The 20,388-nt window shown below is 44.4% G+C and overlaps 1 protein-coding gene across 3 annotated transcripts in view; it reads left to right on the top strand.

The window, feature by feature from the left end:
- Positions 1 to 20,388, top strand: part of ncor1 (nuclear receptor corepressor 1) — an 89,514-nt gene that overhangs the window by 42,040 nt on the left and 27,086 nt on the right. For all 3 annotated transcript variants that reach the window (XM_079508574.1, XM_079508573.1, XM_079508575.1), the window contains 4 exons: positions 6,463 to 6,596; positions 8,254 to 8,552; positions 13,901 to 13,966; positions 20,122 to 20,258. In XM_079508574.1, the coding sequence (XP_079364700.1) occupies positions 6,463 to 6,596; positions 8,254 to 8,552; positions 13,901 to 13,966; positions 20,122 to 20,258 (636 nt within the window). The remainder of the gene's footprint in view (positions 1 to 6,462; positions 6,597 to 8,253; positions 8,553 to 13,900; positions 13,967 to 20,121; positions 20,259 to 20,388) is intronic.

Raw genomic sequence — 20,388 nt, 5'->3', positions numbered from 1 at the left:
TAACTTCATGTTATAATAATATAGCAGCTAATATAGCAGCAGCAGCCTACTATACTATGATATAACTTCATGTTATAATAACATGGCAGCAGCAGCCTACTATACTATGATATAACTTCATGTTGTTATAATAACATAGCAGCAGCAGCCTACTATACTATGATATAACTTCATGTTATAATAACATGGCAGCAGCAGCCTACTATACTATGATATAACTTCATGTTGTTATAATAACATAGCAGCAGCAGCCTACTATACTATGATATAACTTCATGTTGTTATAATAACATAGCAGCAGCAGCCTACTATACTATGATATAACTTCATGTTATATTAATATAGCAGCAGCAGTCTACTATATTATGGTATAACTTCATGTTGTGATAATAAGCCAGCAGCCTACTATACCTATGGGATGTCTGCCTAGGTGGTCATTGTAGGGATATAATTCACCTTCAGGGTGATTAACCACTTTAACCCATTGATTCTCAGCCACTTTAATTTAAAGGACCCCCAAATTAAATTGATAGAAATTAGCCTAGGCCATTTCATTAAGATTTTCATCTCTGGACTGTCTGGGACCCCAGTCTACATAACAATAACAAACAAATCTATATTTTTGTTTGTGTGTATGTATGTATGCATACATACATACATACATACATACATACATACATACATACATACTTACATACATACATACACATACACTCTATAGCTAATGGAAAAATCAAAATGAGTACTAATGACACATGCTTTCCGGGGTTTAATTACTATGCTGTATAGGCTACATCCTATTGCTACGGTACCATCTGTGCCCTCAAGCTTATAACTGCAGAGAGCTGCAGAAAGGGGGTGGTAGACACACCAATGCTTACGCAGAAAAGAAGAGATACAGCAATGTGGGATTTAGCCACTCTCCTACATAGAGGGTTCGAAAGCTAAACATAACAAATTAAAACATAACCAGTTAACACAATTATAACAAACTTGACAAGATGGGGAGCCAGGGATGCAAGTATAAGGAGACTACCACTTACAAGAGGCCCAAAAAGTGCTCACCAAGTGAGCTATTTACAATCATGGGGGCAGACCAGCTGGGGAGAGACTTTAGTTACATTTATCAGGAAATTAAAGGATTTAAATTCTACTGGCAAAATAGTACAAGTATTACAAACTGGGCTGCCATGATGCCATTGATTGATTGATTGAAATATTTATTAACAGTTTGCAGAATTACAGTACATTTCCAGCACCGATACAAAGACTGTTAACTGTGAGTGGACGACCCAATAAAGCATTACACTTGTTTACAAGAGGGTCCACCTTGTTCAATTCATCAAAATATGCTTTCTACATCCTTAGGATATAGTCATACACTACAACTCCACATCCCAATCATGAGTCTGTTATGGCACACACAACTGTTGCTACATGATGGCACAGTAAAACTGTAAACCCCAATTTATCAAATGTGTAGTAAAGCCACAGTGACACAATGCCACAGCGGGGGAATGGAAGTGTTCAAATTAAAACTGTTGGATTTAGAAAATGTGTTATTTAACGTGTTTCGACATCTCTCTCACTAGACATCGGGAAACAGTCAATCTGACATGAGTGCTTGCAGTAGAGCAGCGGTTCCCAAACCTTTTTGGCCATGCACCCCCTGTTAGTGCCCGACCTAGCTGACGCACCCCCCCACATGGAAATATAAATTGAATAAGCTATAAAGAGACATATATTTCCTATTTATCCACATATATGCACATATATGAACCTGAATATGGCATATATATGCAGCATAGGCCATATTCTGTATATGCTTCCCCTATATGGGCATAATATGTTAATATATTTAAAATAAAACTATAGCACCACCATTAGCCTTTTCATGTCGCGCACCCCCTAGAAGGCGCTCGCGCACCACAAGGGGTGCACGCACCACAGTTTGGGAACCACTGCAGTAGAGCAATCTAACCTTTTGGTAGGCGTTTTGAATGTTTAAACCCAAATTTGGATGGATTAAGTAATTTTTGGCTTTTGTGTTATGTCACGTTTTCACGAAACTATGCTCTACTGCTCTTGTTGATGATGGAAAAACTATTATTTTGTGTCATATTTAATTCATGATCTGGCAAAAAATGATGAAACATTTTCTGTGCTCCGTAGTATTATTTTAGCATATATACCCCAAAGGGAGAACAGCTGGTATTTCTTTTGGGCCTGTTGAAAAGAAGAGTGGCTAGAGTAGTCAGCAAAGTTGAGCAAACCTTGTGGCGAACATTCCAGGCTAGCTGGAGTTTTCTGCTGTTAGGACTTTGTGTGTGTGTGTGTGTGTGTGTGTGTGTGTGTGTGTGTGTGTGTGTGTGTGTGTGTGTGTGTGTGTGTGTGTGTGTGTGTGTGTGTGTGTGTGTGTGTGTGTGTGTGTGTGTGTGTGTGTGTGTGTGTGTGTGTGTGTGTGTGTGTGTGTGTGTGTGTGTGTGTGTGTGTGTGTGTGTGTGTGTGTGTGTGTTGTGCACATGCAAGTAGGCAACGGTAGTACCTCCATCTTATTAGTTAATTTCCTATTGTGACGCTTTTCCTTTTCACACATTTCTTCCCAGTAATTTAATTGTGGAATAATCAAATTTGACAATGCAATTTAAAGTCTAGATGCTGTACACTGTTAGTTTAATTTATCATAGGGTCACTCAGTTGTTAGAAGAAAGAGATAGGTTCCTAAACTTCCTCTCGTGGCCTAAGGTCTGTGGTAGGAAAGGGAAGATTGGCCTGTGGCTCTATATCATTTCCTAAGTCAAATAGGTCTTGTGAATCAGCAAAAGTGGGGGGAAATTAAAACTCTCAAAATATTCAGGCCAGGTCAGGAAAGTGCTTCATCTAAAAACATCATAAACCACAGAACCACAGGGCCTCATTGAGTTTTGGAGAAGGTCTGTGTGGATGTTCCGCAAGTGGTATGGGGAGCAGAGGCAGGAATGCCATGGCTCGCCAGCTGCCTCCACAGCAAACACAGGCGCTCCCTGACTCAACCAGAACAGCACCTCACTCCTCACATACGTATGGCTCCCTGACTCAACCAGAACAGCACCTCACTCCTCACATACGTATGGCTCCCTGACTCAACCAGAACAGCACCTCACTCCTCACATACGTATGGCTCCCTGACTCAACCAGAACAGCTCCTCACTCCTCACATACGTATGGCTCCCTGACTCAACCAGAACAGCACCTCACTCCTCACATACGTATGGCTCCCTGACTCAACCAGAACAGCACCTCACTCCTCACATACGTATGGCTCCCTGACTCAACCAGAACAGCACCTCACTCCTCACATACGTATGGCTCCCTGACTCAACCAGAACAGCACCTCACTCCTCGCATACGTATGGCTCCCTGACTCAACCAGAACAGCACCTCACTCCTCACATACGTATGGCTCCCTGACTCAACCAGAACAGCACCTCACTCCTCGCATACGTATGGCTCCCTGACTCAACCAGAACAGCACCTCACTCCTCGCATACGTATGGCTCCCTGACTCAACCAGAACAGCACCTCACTCCTCACATACGTATGGCTCCCTGACTCAACCAGAACAGCACCTCACTCCTCACATACGTATGGTACATTTACTGTAGAATACACCAAACGGGTCTACTGCAGCGCTAAGTGGTCTATGGATTTTGTTTAACAAAAAAACAAATGATAATAATAAATAAATGCTGTACAGGCTGCTTGAGGCATGAAATGAGTCAGAGTGCATCTGATTCTGCCGCTGTCTTTTACAGCACTCAGGCCGCAGCAACCCACCGACTGGTGCATGGGCCCTGGGTCTGACTGAAAATGTTAACCACAGGAGCTACCCGGTTCCCAAATCTGCAGTTAGCTAAAACAGACTTTATTTACTAGACACTAGCACATCTGGATCAGATTAATTAAAGGGAAAATAAAAGGGAAAGGTGTGAATTTTGGAGCCTGGCAAAGGAAACTGGACACATTATTCCATGCAATTTTCTCCTCAAATAGTTTACTGGACCTTCTGCTCATGAAAGGCAAGTTTCTTAAGGTCAAATCAGGTGACACTGACATAAAAACTCCTATTCCCCAGAAGCCATCTGAAGATGACTAACTCAAACTGCTGCAGATAGATGCTTTCCAACACATTTTGGATTGTTAACTTACTGGTATCAGACTTTATTGTATGAAGATGAGAGCCAGGCATTTCATGTGCAGAGCCTCATTGTCATGTTGCCGCTACCATTGAGTTAAGCACATTCCTTGGCCCCATCTGGTACCAGCATGGGATGTTTGGCTTGGCATAGCCAGACTTGTTCCAGCGCTTTCATGGAACTAGCAGGGGGAGGGATTCTGTGGTGTGCCGCGCCAGCAGTGATGATAAAGAATGTTGCTCTGTCCTCAATCACTCTGTCGGACCTGTTTTTTAAGATCTTCTCTGGGCTGATGTTGTTTTTGTATTTAAGCTGCATCATGTCTGAGCTCTAACAGAGCTTGACGTATGCAAATTTCCTGTGGAAGTATTACAGAGCAGCGCTTCATCATTGTTTATTATCATAATGACTGTCATGTTGAAGTCCATTGAGTCTTTCGTATTGAGGTGAACATGGTTTAGGACTGTCTGGGACACAACCCAGTTTTTGTCATTTTGTAATTGGGGAGCATAAATGGATGGATAGATGTTCTTTGTTGGTGGTTGTAGTGTTCCTGTGGACATCATGTGACGGTCATCAAAGGATGCCATGGCCATAATCGTATCTGCACAGGGTGCATGACCAGGCTCCTCATCTGCTCTCAACTCTTTTATCTCTTGTCTTGTTAGTTCAAGTCAGAGGAAATTGTGTTGCCTGGAGGGGGAAATAACCTGAGGACAGCTCCTCATCACATTATTACATTTCTCCCATTCTCCACACTGGGTCATTCTGCTTCTAGGCTGAGGAATTAAGCTGACCACGCAGGTCCTTTTTTGTATGTGAACATCTACCCAGTCCTTTAGACTAGGGATGCCAATGGTTAGCCGGTTAGCCATTTATAAAATGTAAATATCTGAATATGCTTATTGTCTTATTGGCCTAATGAATGCATGTTCTGCAGAAGACACATTTCTGCACCGGGAGAATGAAAGGAATAGCTTCATTTGACAAAGAACAGCAAAGTCAAAGTTACATGTAAACTTTGTAAAACGGTGCTCAAAACAGCAGCATGAGCAATATGCTAAATCAGGCAAGAAAAAGTAGAGATCTACAGAGATGTTTCCTCACCCCTGGAGATGAATCCATTAGAGGGATGTAAGGTTAACTGCCTACGCTTCTAGAGACCTGTAAACTACCAGACAATTCTCTCTGTACAGGGATGTCCCTGACTCCCTGTGGGATGTCCATGCTGCTCTTGACACAGAACATTACGCTCAACAGACTGCTCTTGATTGACACCAAGCCCTTGTTAATATTTATATAAAACCCACAGACAGACATAACCACTTTCAACCTGGCGTTTATTGGAAAATTCAAAATAATGAAATCGCAACAATAACAGACATGCAAGTTCACAACATGTCACATCGCGACACGTTCGTAGATCAGCTATTTCCGCTGCTTTTTTGTGACATTATCATATGACATATGGAGTAAAATAGGGCTTAACTATTCATATAGTTGATGCCTCATACAGGTTGATACTTTTTATTTACGGTAAAAAAATCTAATTCAGTTGCTTTAATGCTGTTTAAAGGGATATTTCGCTTTTTTGAGTGGGTCATTTCATCATCTACTCAGTCTTATTTGAACAACCCGGACAGTTTTTAAGTTGCTTGATTCAGTATTTAGATATTTAATATTTATTTTAGCTGCCCGGCCCCTTCCTATTCAAACCTAGTGTAACTTCAAACATTTTTAACATGATAGATTCATTGAAAACACCCATCCTTGGTTCTGGTGACTGATATTGTCCTTCTAATACGTGAGGAGATGTTCAATTACGTTTTTCCATTTATTTTTAATATATTTTGATCTTTTCATTAAAAAAGTTGAAACTGAATTAGAAGGACAATATCAGTCACCAGAACCAATTAGAACGGGTGTTTTCAATGAATCAATCATGGTTAAAATGGAGTTTGAAGTTACAATGGCTAAATCGAATATCTAAATTGTAAATAGTGAATCAAGCAGCTTAAAAACTGTCCGGGGTGTTCACATAAAGCCTGATTAGATGATGAAATGGCCCAAACTGTTATTGAAAGCGAAATATCCCTTTAATAGTCACGTTCTGTGTGGGTGTACTCGTGATCAAACACCAGTTAGAAAAATATATATTTTGGGGCATATTAATTGCACAAAACAACACCCCGGTGTGTAAGTATCTTGAGTACTAGAATGCCTATTCTTTGCCACAACGGAAAAACATATGTTCCCATGGCAACCAACCACTTTTTTTCCCCCCCAGCAAATCACACGTCCCGCACACGAACAAGACAAGTCAGACGACAAAAACGAGGAGGAGAAGTCTGAGAAGTCTGAGAAAAAAGAGGAAGAGGAGAAGAAGGACGAGGAAGAGAAAGATGAGAAGGAGGACAGCAGGTGAGTGAGAACGGGTCTGTCCAGTGATGTTTTAAATTAACCAATTTCAACCTGGCCTCCTTATTTTGAGCATGTCGTTATGGGTGAAAACATAATAATGATCTAGATTGGTGCCCTACTCAGGTGCCATGCAAATCAGGAATACATGCCCTACCAGTTGTGCAACAGTCTTGGTATCTTATGTATACCAGGACCCGTTGTCAGCTCCACGCGCATCGCGTTTTGCTTCTTGCTACCACTTTCGTTCGCTGCTTCTTCCTTCACCTATGAGGGCGGATCATATTTGTTACATACACGCTGCGTTAATCAGTGAAGCCGACATGTCAGGTTGGCCAATCAGTGAGGCGGGTGGCGGGTGCCCACACCCCTCCAAAAAGATTTGGTCGCCGACAGACCGATGCAGATATTTGTGGTTTATCAGTTCTCGGAAACCTTACTATTTGTTCCATTACACACGCTGCCACAAATATGAAGCGAAGCTCAGCCAATCAGTTAAGCCGACGGATTGGGTTGTCCAATCAGGGAAGACGGTGCCCACACTCCCCAAAACAAATTAATACAAACAAATTCAGACACGTTTTGTTGGTTCTCGGAAACGTTGGCCTGATCCAATTGCCACTCGGCCCTGTACCCCTCCTTGGCCCCAGATCATATGGGACACGCATGGCAAGTTTCAGACCGTTCATTTGGACAACAACCAAGCTCCAACAGATGGATGGACAGACAAACTGACACAGGTTAAGTTAATTAACCCATTTAGACTGGAGGCCGAGTCTAAAATGCCTTTTAAGTCCTGGCCTACGTTTTCTGAAAGCAAATACACAAGTAATAATAATCAAATATTTATTCAAAATTTACAAAATAATTGTGTTGCTATACCGGGTGAACAGTATGGGTTAGCGCCCCAGCCTGTGTCCTCCGTGAGGAGGAAGCCCAAAAACCCTTGGTGAGGCCTTTAGGAGGGCCATTATAATCCACCACTCCTGAATGAAGTGCCTGGTGCTGGGAGTCTGGTGCAACGCACATGTCCTGGGCCTGGTGAGAGCAGGAGTGGACCTGGTGAGACGTAGGAGGGGCCCGGACAGGAGACAACCCACAGAGCCTAGTCCTTCCATGCGCCAGAATCTAGTTCTCCCAGTCCTGGCAGAGTAGTTCCGGAGCAACGGATTGTGTGGCCCTGGTTTTTCCCTAATGGAACTGATTGAGGGTAGGTACTGGGACACAAGTCGGGACTTGATCACCCCGGCTGGGTCACCTGAGTGAGGGGTATGATGTTCGAGAGACCAGAAACCCCGATGACCTTGGGATACATCACTGAGGATACGTCCCAGGTGCATCCACGCAATGTTATTTCTGTTATACTGTACTTAGCAACAACTACCCCACAAAGGGTTCCCGGATTGAAAGGTAAAAATCCCCAAATGGGTTCCGGTCCTAAATGGGTTAAATGCAACACTGTTGGTTGAGCTGTCCAAGATCTTCATCATCATCATCTCAGTAAAGATGCATGTTGGTAATAATCCTTGATTGTGGTGGGTCATTTCCAACAGGGAGAATTTGATATTAGTGTACACCCTAAAGAAGAGAACTAACAACTGGGAACCATAGGACCAATGGTGTTTATTCACATATACACTTTCTCATGTCTTTGCCACAGGGACATTGGCAAGGACAAAGACAAGTGTGACGCCGGGGAGGACGAGGACGGAAAGGAGCCGAACACACCGCGTGGCAGGAAGACTGCCAACAGCCAGGGCCGCCGCAATCGAAGGATCACCACCCGTTCCATGGCCAACGAGGCCGCGACTGTGGCGGCCGAGGAGCCGCCTCCCCCGGCGGCCCCGGAGCCTGCCATGCCTGAAACGCCACAGACCCCCAAATCTGAGCCAGCCCTCAAGGCCATGAAGGAGCCTGCCAAACCCCAAACCCCAGTATCTGCCTTGGACGCAAATAAAGGTAAGCCTCCGCAGCTTCCATGTCATTTGCTGTCTCTCCCACCCCCCCACCACATTGTGCTGTGTTCCCCAGTTAAAATGGTGTCTAATAATTGATAACAGTCCATCAGTAATGTTGAGGATCAAGCTATTACAAGATCGATCTAAAAATTATTAATCACCCTTAATATATTGTCGGACCTACCTGAACACTGACTGGAATTTCTTGTGCCCACATTCACCACATGTTGAAAGCATTTTCATCTCGCCGCCATGATGCAATAACATGATTACCAGCGTTGTCTACACAAGCTATGTACTTTATCTTGCATAGACAGCGCTACGCAGCGTCAATGTACTTAGTAGTATACAGTATTAAGTGAACATATGTGGGATTTATAGGAGAAGAGTTGTCATTGTTTGATAATTGAGTCCATACAAGGTGCTCTGGGAGCTCTGGGAGCTTACACATTCATCAGTGTTAATACTGACCTAAACAATTACCCTCATTTGTCCTTCACCTGCCTTGAGTGAGGTCCGTTCACCGGCCTCCCATTATGATGTCCAATAGGGTTTTCCAGCTAAATCATGGGGATTCATCAGGTTGAATCATGGGTTGTTGTGGATCATAATAAGATTGTTGTCACTGACAAGGCTCCAAGAGGCTGGCGTATCACAGGACAACAACATCCTGACTTTGGCCTTATTGTATTAAGTACTGAAATGAGTTTATATGAGAATGATCCCATTTATACAAGGATCGCATGAGTGTGTGGGTAGTTGCAACAAGAGACGAGTTGTTTTATCAGTCATCACTCCTATTTATCCAGTCTTTTTTTCCTGGAATGGCATACAAGTATTTTATACACGATTGGGGGATGTTTTACAGTTCACAACCGAGAAGGGCACAGCTTAACCACATGAACCCAGCATGCCTATTCTGAGGTGAACATTCGGTGAAAATGGCTGATGTGACGAATTGTGAGCTTTTACATTGGCATTTTACATCAGTGAAGCATTTTGGAGTGACAAAAATCACACCCGTGTGAAGTGAGGGGCGCTCTTATCGTACATCATCATGGTGTAAAATAGACACTATGGGCTATATCTTGTGCCACCCCTTAAACCCGTATCCCTAAACTTATTTGCCATTTATTATTTTAAAAAACCTTTAAAATAGTTCAAATAGCTGATCTACAAGCTCACAACGTGTAGGTGTAGATGTAGATCGGCTAGCGCCCCTCAAAAAAGCAGGCCAATTATAGAGCCCTGGGGGGGGGGACCTCAGTCAACTACAGTACAGTCTATAGGGTTTAGCGGGTAACAGAATCTCACTGAGAAGTCATACAGAACTACACTCTGAGGCTTTCAAAACATCTTTATTTTCATCATGAAATTGTAAGCCCTCACACCCCCCCATAAGTATCTGTTTTCTGGGGAGTGGCTAGGTGGTTCACCAGGTTCACACACTCACTCGCTGACCCTGAGTGCGTAGTCACCCAGCACTCCAAAGCCTCCCCCCCTGTTCGTCTAGAGCTAATCATCACCATGGCAAAGTGAGCCGTTGTCATGGTTCCCGGGGCCATGCACACGAGACACTGATATGGTCCTTACGCTTTGAGAGCCCCCTTTGATGATGTCTGTTGTTTTGTCAGCGGCAGCTCAAGGTGCTCTCAGGGCACCCTTTGTAACACATTACTGCCCAGCCCTCTAGGGGAGATTGTGGCGCCAGTGTAACACATTACTGCCCAGCCCTCTAGGGGAGATTGTGGCGCCAGTGTAACACATTACTGCCCAGCCCTCTAGGGGAGATTGTGGCGCCAGTGTAACACATTACTGCCCAGCCCTCTAGGGGAGATTGTGGCGCCAGTGTAACACATTACTGCCCAGCCCTCTAGGGGAGATTGTGGCGCCAGTGCCAGAGAAATGCGCCAAAAACCAAAGAAGAGAACACTGACCAACCAAGGAAGCTTAGAGAACAGGGGTTGGCACTAACGCCTGCCCGGGGCAGGTCAAAAATATGGTTGGGCAGGTGAAGTTTGCTACCGGGTTGCCCGATCGGGCAGGTGTGCATTTCTTTTTTTTGTGGCTTTCGCCTTTATTTTTATATTTTTTATGGAGGGACAGACAGTAGGCTGACAGGAAATGGGGAGAGAGATGGGGGGGTGACATGCAGTAAAGGCCGTGGCACACTGCCAGACTGGATTACCAGCCAAGGTGCCTGGACCGCTGAGCCACGGCCCAGGCCTGCAGGTGTGCATTTTGAGTGGGGATACAACCTACTTTACTTCGCTATAGACACAACACGAGATATCCGTCTTGAACGTGATCAGAACGCTCTGTGTCTCCCCCTCTCTTTATCAATCTCTCTCTTCTCTCCCAACACACACACACACACACAAGAGAGAGAGCGTCAATTGGCTGAGACGTGCGCTCCGTGAAAACAGCTGATCTGCGAGCTCATCACTAGGTTGCAAAATGAATGAATGAGTTTTCTCAAGCCCCCAAAACATGGTATTTGTGATCACCTGTACGACTGTCCATAATGTTTTGTCGTATGACCAAAAATGCTCCCCAATGTCTCTGTGAGCTTGCTGGCAGGCAGCTAAGACGACCAGCAGTGTAGCTTGCTTGTTAGCGGTCACTCGTTAATTTATTTGTTCCACCTGTGTACTTAACAATGATTAGAGTTGTTCAGTGCTGTTTGGCAACATGTGATACTAGAGAACATGCTAATTGAAGAGAACCCCCCTATCAGCTAATAATAGCTGATAGGGGGGTATCAGCTTAGCTATCATGCTGTTGTAATTGTGCATACGGTCCTACACTGTGTGCGTGCATGCGTGTACGTGTGTGTGTGTGTGTATACATCACATGTGCTCCTCGTCTGCTGCCGTGCACTTCTCAAAACAGTCTGCTTGACCCATACATGTCCAACAATGTGATGAATGTGCACTACAAGCATGTCCTTCCAACCTTGTAACCCTGACTGTGACTGACCCCTATGGCCAGCTCCTTGGTTACATCAGGGATTTAGCTATTACCTTTGCCGGTCAGGTGCAATTCCCCTGAGTGACCACTGAGTAGATTCAATGTGTGGGTGTTTGTGGGCATGCTGTTCTCCAGTAACCCCCGTGCCAAGGTTTTCCTCAAGTGGATGGCGGTGGTTTGATCTTGTTAGTGGTCATGGGGAGAGGCTTGATGGGTAGTTCTGGGTGGGGGGGATATGTTATGAGGTTAGGTGTTACATTGATGGGTGGTTCTGGGTGGGGGTATGTTGTCATGAGGTTAGGGTGGGGGGGATATGTTGTCATGAGGTTAGGTGTTACATTGATGGGTGGTTCTGGGTGGGGGGGATATGTTGTCATGAGGTTAGGTGTTACATTGATGGGTGGTTCTGGGTGGGGGGGATATGTTGTCATGAGGTTAGGTGTTACATTGATGGGTGGTTCTGGGTGGAGGGGATATGTTGTCATGCGGTTAGGTGTTACATTGATGGGTGGTTCTGGGTGGGGGATATGTTGTCATGAGGTTAGGTGTTACATTGATGGGTGGTTCTGGGTGGGGGGATATGTTGTCATGAGGTTAGGTGTTACATTGATGGGTGGTTCTGGGTGGGGGGATATGTTGTCATGAGCTTAGGGTGGGGGGGATATGTTGTCATGAGGTTAGGGTGGGTGGTTCTGGGTGGGGGGGATATGTTGTCATGAGGTTAGGGTGGGTGGTTCTGGGTGGAGGGGATATGTTGTCATGAGGTTAGGTGTTACATTGATGGGTGGTTCTGTGTGTGGGGGTATGTTGTCATGAGGTTAGGGTGGGGGGGTTTGGGTGGGGGGGATATGTTGTCATGAGGTTAGGTGTTACATTGTTGGTAGACACCCCCGTGCGTTTTAGAACTCCATGTCTTCAAAAAAAGAAAAAGACTGCTGAGATTAACGACCACCTCACGGGGGCTTAAACGGTCATGGGGATTAGTGGAACATGTGAGCGAGTCCTCAGCCATGGGAGAAGGCAGTCCAGTCAAGTATACATGCATTTGACATGGGTTTGAAAGGACTGGCCTTCTGTAAGGAGCTGACGAAACGGTGTGAAAGGATCTCCGCATCTTTAGAGGGGGGGGGGGAAATGTCAAAGGTTCATATGCTGCTATATTTGTTGAAATGTTTACACAATCTCAATGAGTGCCACAGAGGGGAAGAGTGGGCCAGAGTTCACTGTCAGTCCCCCCCACCCCCTGAACAATAGCCTGTCTCATTCCAGGAACCACCTATTACAGATGCCACCTGTCCAGTCACAGACACCAACCTGTCCAGTCACAGAAACCACCTGTCTAGTTACAATACAGACGTCACCTGTATAGCTACTGTACCATGTGGCCACACCAGAAACAATGAAGCGACCAGCAGTCATTCATTTACAGATGCCTGGCAACAAAATCGCAGCAATTTCTCATTAAAGGAAATCTGAGAAGAGTTCAACTTTATGCACTCTTTCTCTCTCTCTCTCACACTCTCTCACACGCACACACACACACACACACACACACACACACACACACACACACACACACACACACACACACACACACACACACAGTTTATATATTTATATATATTCTCTATAAATATGGTGTCTGTAAGGTGTAATTGGACAGGTATAGTGTGTTGTCTGTAACTGAGCAGGCGGTGTGTGTAAGTGAATAGGCGGTGTCTGTAACTAGACAGGTGCTGTATGTAACTGGTGCTGTCTGTAATTGGATAGGTTATAGTCCCACTCGGCTCCACGTCACTAACTGCAGTTGCTTTCTGTGAATTTGGTTTTGTGGGCAGGGTCAGTGTTTGTGTGTGATGTGCGTGCGTGCGTGCGTGCGTGCGTGCGTTTAGGGACAGTGTGGCAGTGGATAAGGTAGTGGGTGTTGGGCTGGCTGTTCTGTGTGTTTGTCTCCATCCAAGGCCATATCCCAAAGAAGGAGGCATGGCTTTTCACCCCCCCTCCCCCCCACCCCTGCTGTCTGGCGCTGTATCAGCTGACCAGAGGTCCCTCCCCTTGTGTGTCAGAGAGGGGGAGGATTGTTCTGAGCTGCTGAAGTGGATAGATAGAGAGAGAGAGAGGGAGAGAGAGCGTGAGAGAAAAGGCGGCGAACAGGCTTAGAGAGAGTTAGCGAACGAGTGAGCGAGGGGCAGGTCTCTGCAGCCCCTGAATGTAAACAGATTTTTAGATTAGTGGCCATGAGAAGGAGACGGTTGGGGAGCGGACTGTTGCTCTCTCTGTCCCTATATTCCCCTCTCTCTCTCTCTGTCTCTCTCTCTCTCTCTCTTCCTCTCTGCCAGTACTGATGGGGCTTGTCTATCTTTTATCTTTGTGATTTAGCTGGCACTATTGAAGCGGGAGAAACTTCTCGCTGGACCGAGGAGGAGATGGAAGTTGCCAAAAAAGGTAGGCTTCTGATTTTCTCTATCTCTCTGTCATCGTCGTCCCCCTCTGGTAGTCTTGCCTTCCTCTGCCTTTTTTGTGTGCATGTGCGAGCACACACACGCGCACACACACACACACACACACACACACACACACACACACACACACACACAAGCCACTTGACTGTGGTTAAATGGATGCTTCAGGCCAAGTTGAACGGATTCAGTGAGTGTTTTTACTGTTGCAGCTGCAGTGCCCTGTATGCCGTGAACTATTAAGGCCATTCGTGATGCAGAAGAGCGTGATAGGGACTTCGTCAAGGATTGCTATCTATTATTAACGTGTAAACACTTTGTCAGCCTTTCTAACATTTCAGTTTACATGTGACTCCTTTGATTCTTTGAAATATTCGTGCTGATCTGGTCCTGCCCTCGGACTGCACTGCTGAAGTCACTGGCTGGCTAACCTGCAGTCTAAAGCCCACACTCACTTAGCCTGACACTGGTATGGCCTACTGTGGAGTGTGGACGGGCCCACAAGGGCTACGTGCTTTGAACTGGGCATATTGAATAAAAGGATTAATTTAGAAACTGGTGGATTTGGAAGATTTGGCTCCAGTTTTAGAATGAAAATTTTACTTTTGAAAGAATCCAGTCCTGTATCATACATTGTGTCAGATTTATAATTCATTGTTGCCTAGCTACTACTCATGGCCGGTCAGACCTTATCAACACACAGTTAACACTGCCCTTCTGTAGTGCAATGTTGTAAGACGTTAATCTGTGTAAGGGTGAGTGTTTAAACAAGTCTAATAAATACCAGACCCTGCGCCGAAATCAGAAGTTCTCCCTGAGGGCACAGAAACCACCATTGGTTATGTAAAAAAGCAGTCTGCATTAATTGTGGCTGCATGTAATTTCCTCTTCTGTATGTTGTTTGAATAGATCTGAATTGTTACCATTGGTTTTGGTAAATGATTACACACAAACGTATGCTAGCTAGTAGCTACTAGTAGGGAATGACCTGCTGCCGTAATGTTGACATACAGTGATTAGTTATGTTTTGTAGTCACTGATCATTTGTTAGGCCTGTGGAATTTCTTTAGTACTGTAGAAAAGCATTGAACTTGGGTACAGACTCCAGAGTAGACGATCCTCGATTATACTAACTGTAGGCGGGTGTTTTTTCCGTAGGAGACGATTTCATTTTGCAATGGTGGGCGATCCAAAAAATGTCCCCTCTATTCACTCCTGCTATAACCACTATCTTTAGCTGTGTTTTTCTCAATATTTTCTCCATCCGCGCCTGGATTGGCAATTAATCCATTGAGACCTGTAACGCATCCATGTCACGTTAGCGTTAGCGTTTTAAACATTATGTTATAATTTAGCTATTGAAAAATAGCAGATCTACAAGCTCATAGCGCGCCACCGAGTGGCGCGCTATGAACTTGTAGGTCTGCTATTTTTGAAAAATCGTTAAAATGTGCCTCAAATCTTTCCGAAAATTGTCGTGATTTAGAAAACTTTTTTTTTTAAATTTCGACGTCAGGCCTGAATGGGTTAAGCAATATTTGGACCTAAATGAAAAATCTTCGATGCCCCGCAGTTACCAAAGGAGCTCCAGAGTGGCTCAAAGATGGCGGATGGGGATTCTGTGCCAACACCTCGTGTTTCCATGGTGTTTCTGGTGGATTCTGTACCAACACCTCGTGTTTCCATGGTGTTTCGAGTGCAGAGGCGGCCAGGCACAGAACGCAACTATGTGCGACTGCATGCGTGGCATGGAAAGAGTTAAAAAAAACAGGTGGCTGTTTGCAGGCTTTGGAGCAGGCTAATTATTTTTGCACCGGCCTACACCGGGCCGCCATTTGGTTACAGTTCCTGTCCAGCATGTTTTTTTTGTGTGCAAAATTATAAGATACAGTAAATATTCATTGCAGGCAAAGTCTTTGATAGTGTTTCCCCTATATGCATGATTGTGTGGCGGGCCACCACACACTCATGACCAGCCACCACAGTATGATGTTTTTGTAGGCAGCCGCGAATAGGCCAAAAAAATAAGAAATACTGAAAAAGACTGCAAAAACATATCACATATCACATAGCACGTGTGCATGTGATCAACACATGCACTCACGCTGCATGAGCGTGCATGCATGAAAGCTCCCTCATTATTAACACTTAATAATGAGCCACTAAATGCTCTGACTGCGTAGGGGAAAACGGCACTGAAGAACCGCAAATCTCGCAAAGCTGTAGCCCTTGATTGCATTTAAATAAAACCACATTTGATACACATACTGTAAGTAGGCTATCACCCACATGTTGCTGATTAAAGATAATGTAATGACAATCACAATCTCTTCAATCTAATCTAATTCAAGTGCCACCACGCAGTGTTACACATGAACTTTACAGCCACACTGAGGTGCTGCTTGGACACTATTACCTGATGTTTGCGTCATACGCTCTAAAAAGAAACTACCAGTATTTTATTTTATTTCATTGGATTAGTGAAGTAATAAGTACGGTATTTTAACTGCCACCTAAATTGCGAATGGAAGTAGAACATCTTTAATTTCCTATCAGCATGCCATGCATGCATAAATGTCTGCCTCCAAGTCCCGACACTATCTTCTCTCCATATCGTTTGATAGAGGCATAAAAAACATGATTTATACACCCAATGATAATATACACTTCACAGATTATAGAGAACTTTGAATTATAAAAAATCGCTTGAGAATGGCCCGAGTTAAATTACCTCGGGCCAAGTCCTACCAAGATTTATTTTTGGGCTATGTGGCAAGTCCCGCACTGACAATACAGCTGCGACGCATTGATGTGTGTGATGTGTAGATCTTCTATTTTCTGGCATATAAATTATGCTGAAGAAATAGCAAATAATAGCCCCAGTGTTTAAACGGACCAGGGCGTTTATTTGGACGAGGCGTTTAATGTGCAAAATGGTGTCAGACCCCCGGCAATTATTAGGTAGTGGGCTATTTTTGGCAGGGCTACTATTTGGAAATATACTGTAGGGCAGGCTATATGATACTGTATATCACTCATCCTTCATTAAATGCATGTGTGATCGAGGTGCAGACACTTGGGCCTCTAAGAATGAATTGCCACCTGCAAATAACTTCCGATTCAGTCCTCTAGGCCAGGGGTTCTCAACCTAGGGGTTCGCGACCCCTCGGTGGGTCCCGAATTTATTTTGGGTAAAACATTTTTTTATTTTTTCATGTCATCAATATTTTTGATATTTTCTTTTTTATTATTTTGACTATTGTAACTACATACCATTGTATCTTCGACTTCGAATTATTTCACTGGTTGTCTTTGGTGGTTGGAAAGTAATACTCCAGTGAAGCTATGTGATCGCACACCAGCTGGGAGTAGTAAGGTCTCAGCCTGCAAATGTTTGGAACATGTCAGATATGTCCCTGTACACTTGCTGTCCCTAGCGCCATCTGTGACCTCCCCCTCCACTGTAGCTCTGGGGCCAGCACTCGGTCATGTAAACTTACCATCAAACGGCAAAATGGTCAATTATGATCTATTTCCGTTTTACAAACATCGTATAAAACATGTGAAGGTAGTCCTTTGATCCTACAGACGTCTGTAGGTTCAGTGTAGTGGTAAAAATCGAAACATCAATACAAGGGTATTCCGACAGCCTGTGCTGAATTTAACATTTTCAATCTGCGCTTCGATGTTAACCCATTTAGACCTGATAACTGATTCTACTAATGTCTTCTAAATCATGACAGTTTTCAGAAAAACCTATGTTTCTATATCGGTGAAGAAACTGTCATTGCCATTATATTTGGTCATGTTGTAATTGTATTAGTATTAGTAATAATTGTAATTGTTATAGTTATACAATTATATTGTTAGATTGTTATTGCAATAATAAGCACAGAGGGGAAATGTGCTGTTAGTGGGTACCATGTTTTAATTTGTTTATATGGAGTTTTTGTTGGTTGGTCATGCTCTCATGTTAGTTGGAAGACTTGAGTTTGACATGCGAGTGTTTTGATGCAAGGCCACGTGAGGAACATCTCATGCAGATTTGTTGCAGTGTGTGATGCAGCTGACCCACATGCTGGATTCATCCCAGGCAGAACATACAATACATCCAAGAAGACAAATCTAACATTTATAAGCCATCTTTGTGTGTCCGTGGCTGGCTGGCTGGGTCTGTCCGAGCACGAAAATAGGGTTTAGTTTTCACAACCAAGTGTCACTGTTGCGCAGCCTAACACACACACACACACACACATACACACACACACACACACACACACACACACACACACACACACACACACACACACACACACACACACACACACACACACACACACACACACACACACACACACACACACACATTAACTGTATATATGATCATTTTGGGTGTGACAGTACAGTACAGTCTGGGGACCCCCACATGGTGTTTCTCAACCGTTTCGGACACGGGGCGGCTCGCCGGAACCGGGCCGGCACCCTGGGCGTGTTCCTGTGGGTCTGGAAGTATCGGGGACCCCCCCGGGGATGCCCACACGGAGTTGCACCACTTACTTCACACGGGTGTGATTTTCTTTTTTTTCCTGCTATTGAACACCCCATCAGTGTGTTGGTTAAAAAAATACGGACGCAATGAAAAGTATTAAAAAGTGCTTCAGCCAAAACCTCAGCCGAAGCCTGAGCTGGATGGTTTTTGAGTGGTGCAACCACCCCTGTAGGCTATGTGTGTCCCTGGCTGTGTCCGAGCACGAAAATAGCATTGTGCAACAGTTATTAACTGTATATGATTTCGGGTGTGACAGTACAGTACAGTAGAGGGACCCCCACACGGTAACTCTGTCATTTCTCGACCGTTTCGGACATGCAACGGCTCGCCATAACCGGGCCGGCACGCTGGCCCGGAACTTGCAGGGACCCCCCGGGGACTCCCACACGGAGTTGCACCACTCACTTCACACGGGTGTGATTTTAAGGTAGTGACAGCGGTGGATTGTTGAGAGAGTATTTATGGACATTTTATGGCTGCTACATGAACAAAGGTTAGACGCGTAATGTACCAATGCTGCCTCTCGGAATGATTGGGAGCTACTTGAAGCTAGAGAGAATGTACAGTTCCTAGTGTGCTGCCAGACTGCCAGGCCTTTGGGATAAGTGATGTCCTCAGGGGGATATAACGCATAATCACAAAACAAACGAGGCCCAGGCACGTGACATGCAAACTGTGTGTTTAAGGCACTCCAAACAAGATTGCGGTCTTAACCACTTTCAATCTGGCTTCCCTATTTTGGCCATGTCATTACAGGCGAAAATGTAAAAAGAAAATCATGTCTGTCTGTCTCTCTTTCTTTCTGTCTTATCACATGAATGTACGTATGTAGGTTGGGGTGCACCATAATGTAAAATAAAAATTGCTCAAATCTGCAAGCGTCACAACGCGCTGTGAGCTTATAGATCGGCTATTTTCACTAATCGTCGTTCAACAAGGTATATAGAGGCTTAAGTGGCTAATAGTCCCAGCAACCCCATTCATTTAGCTGTAACAGTAATATGGGACTTGCCCTCCACTATATGGCAATTTGTCAACGCACCAGCGTTCTTTAGCTCAGTCTAGAAGAGAGAGACTATCATGGCAGGATGGGGATAGAGAGAGAATAGTCGTTCAGGTTTTAGAGGAGAAACACTCTTAATGCCAAAGGTAATTGGCAGCCTTCAAGGGCCATTGCAACTTGTAAGCGTAGGCTTAAAACGGTTTATTGAGATAATCAAAGCTGATTGTGAGCTTAGCATCGGTCAGGATAGGGCAGTACATCAGCATAGCATCGGTCAGGATAGGGCAGTACATCAGCATAGCATCGGTCAGGATAGGGCAGTACATCAGCAATCACTAGCAACATGTTTCACTTGTCATACACAGTATGCTGTAGTGTTAATAACGGTGCTTTAGTCACAGGAGATAAATCCTGTTTAAAATGGCTATACTGTATTTTATTTTTTGTAGCAATGCGTTTCACAATTGAATAATGTATACGTTTATATTAACATGAAAAGTATATTGAGTTATGTCCATTTGTACTCACGCTTTGAGCATGGATCTGCTTATTTGCCTATGCTGAATTGTCTTCTTCCATCTCCCATTAGGACTCGTTGAGCATGGACGCAACTGGACGGCCATTGCCAAAATGGTGGGCTCCAAAAGTGAGGCTCAGTGCAAGAACTTCTATTTCAATTACAAGAGACGTCATAACTTGGACAACCTGCTCCAGCAGCACAAGCAGGTGAGTAACACATTTATATACGTCTCCATTAGCCTTGTGTCATCGTCAGTCTGTGGAACTGACATCAATGCAAAAGCATCATGGCTATGTTCATATTCTGCTGACATAGTATGCTAACATTCTGTATTTG

This window comes from Electrona antarctica, assembly GCF_951216825.1.
Source record: "Electrona antarctica genome assembly, chromosome: 8".
Taxonomy (NCBI): Eukaryota; Metazoa; Chordata; class Actinopteri; order Myctophiformes; family Myctophidae; genus Electrona; species Electrona antarctica.
The sequence above is the reverse complement of the archived record's forward strand: the minus strand, read 5'-3'. Positions and strand labels throughout refer to the sequence as shown.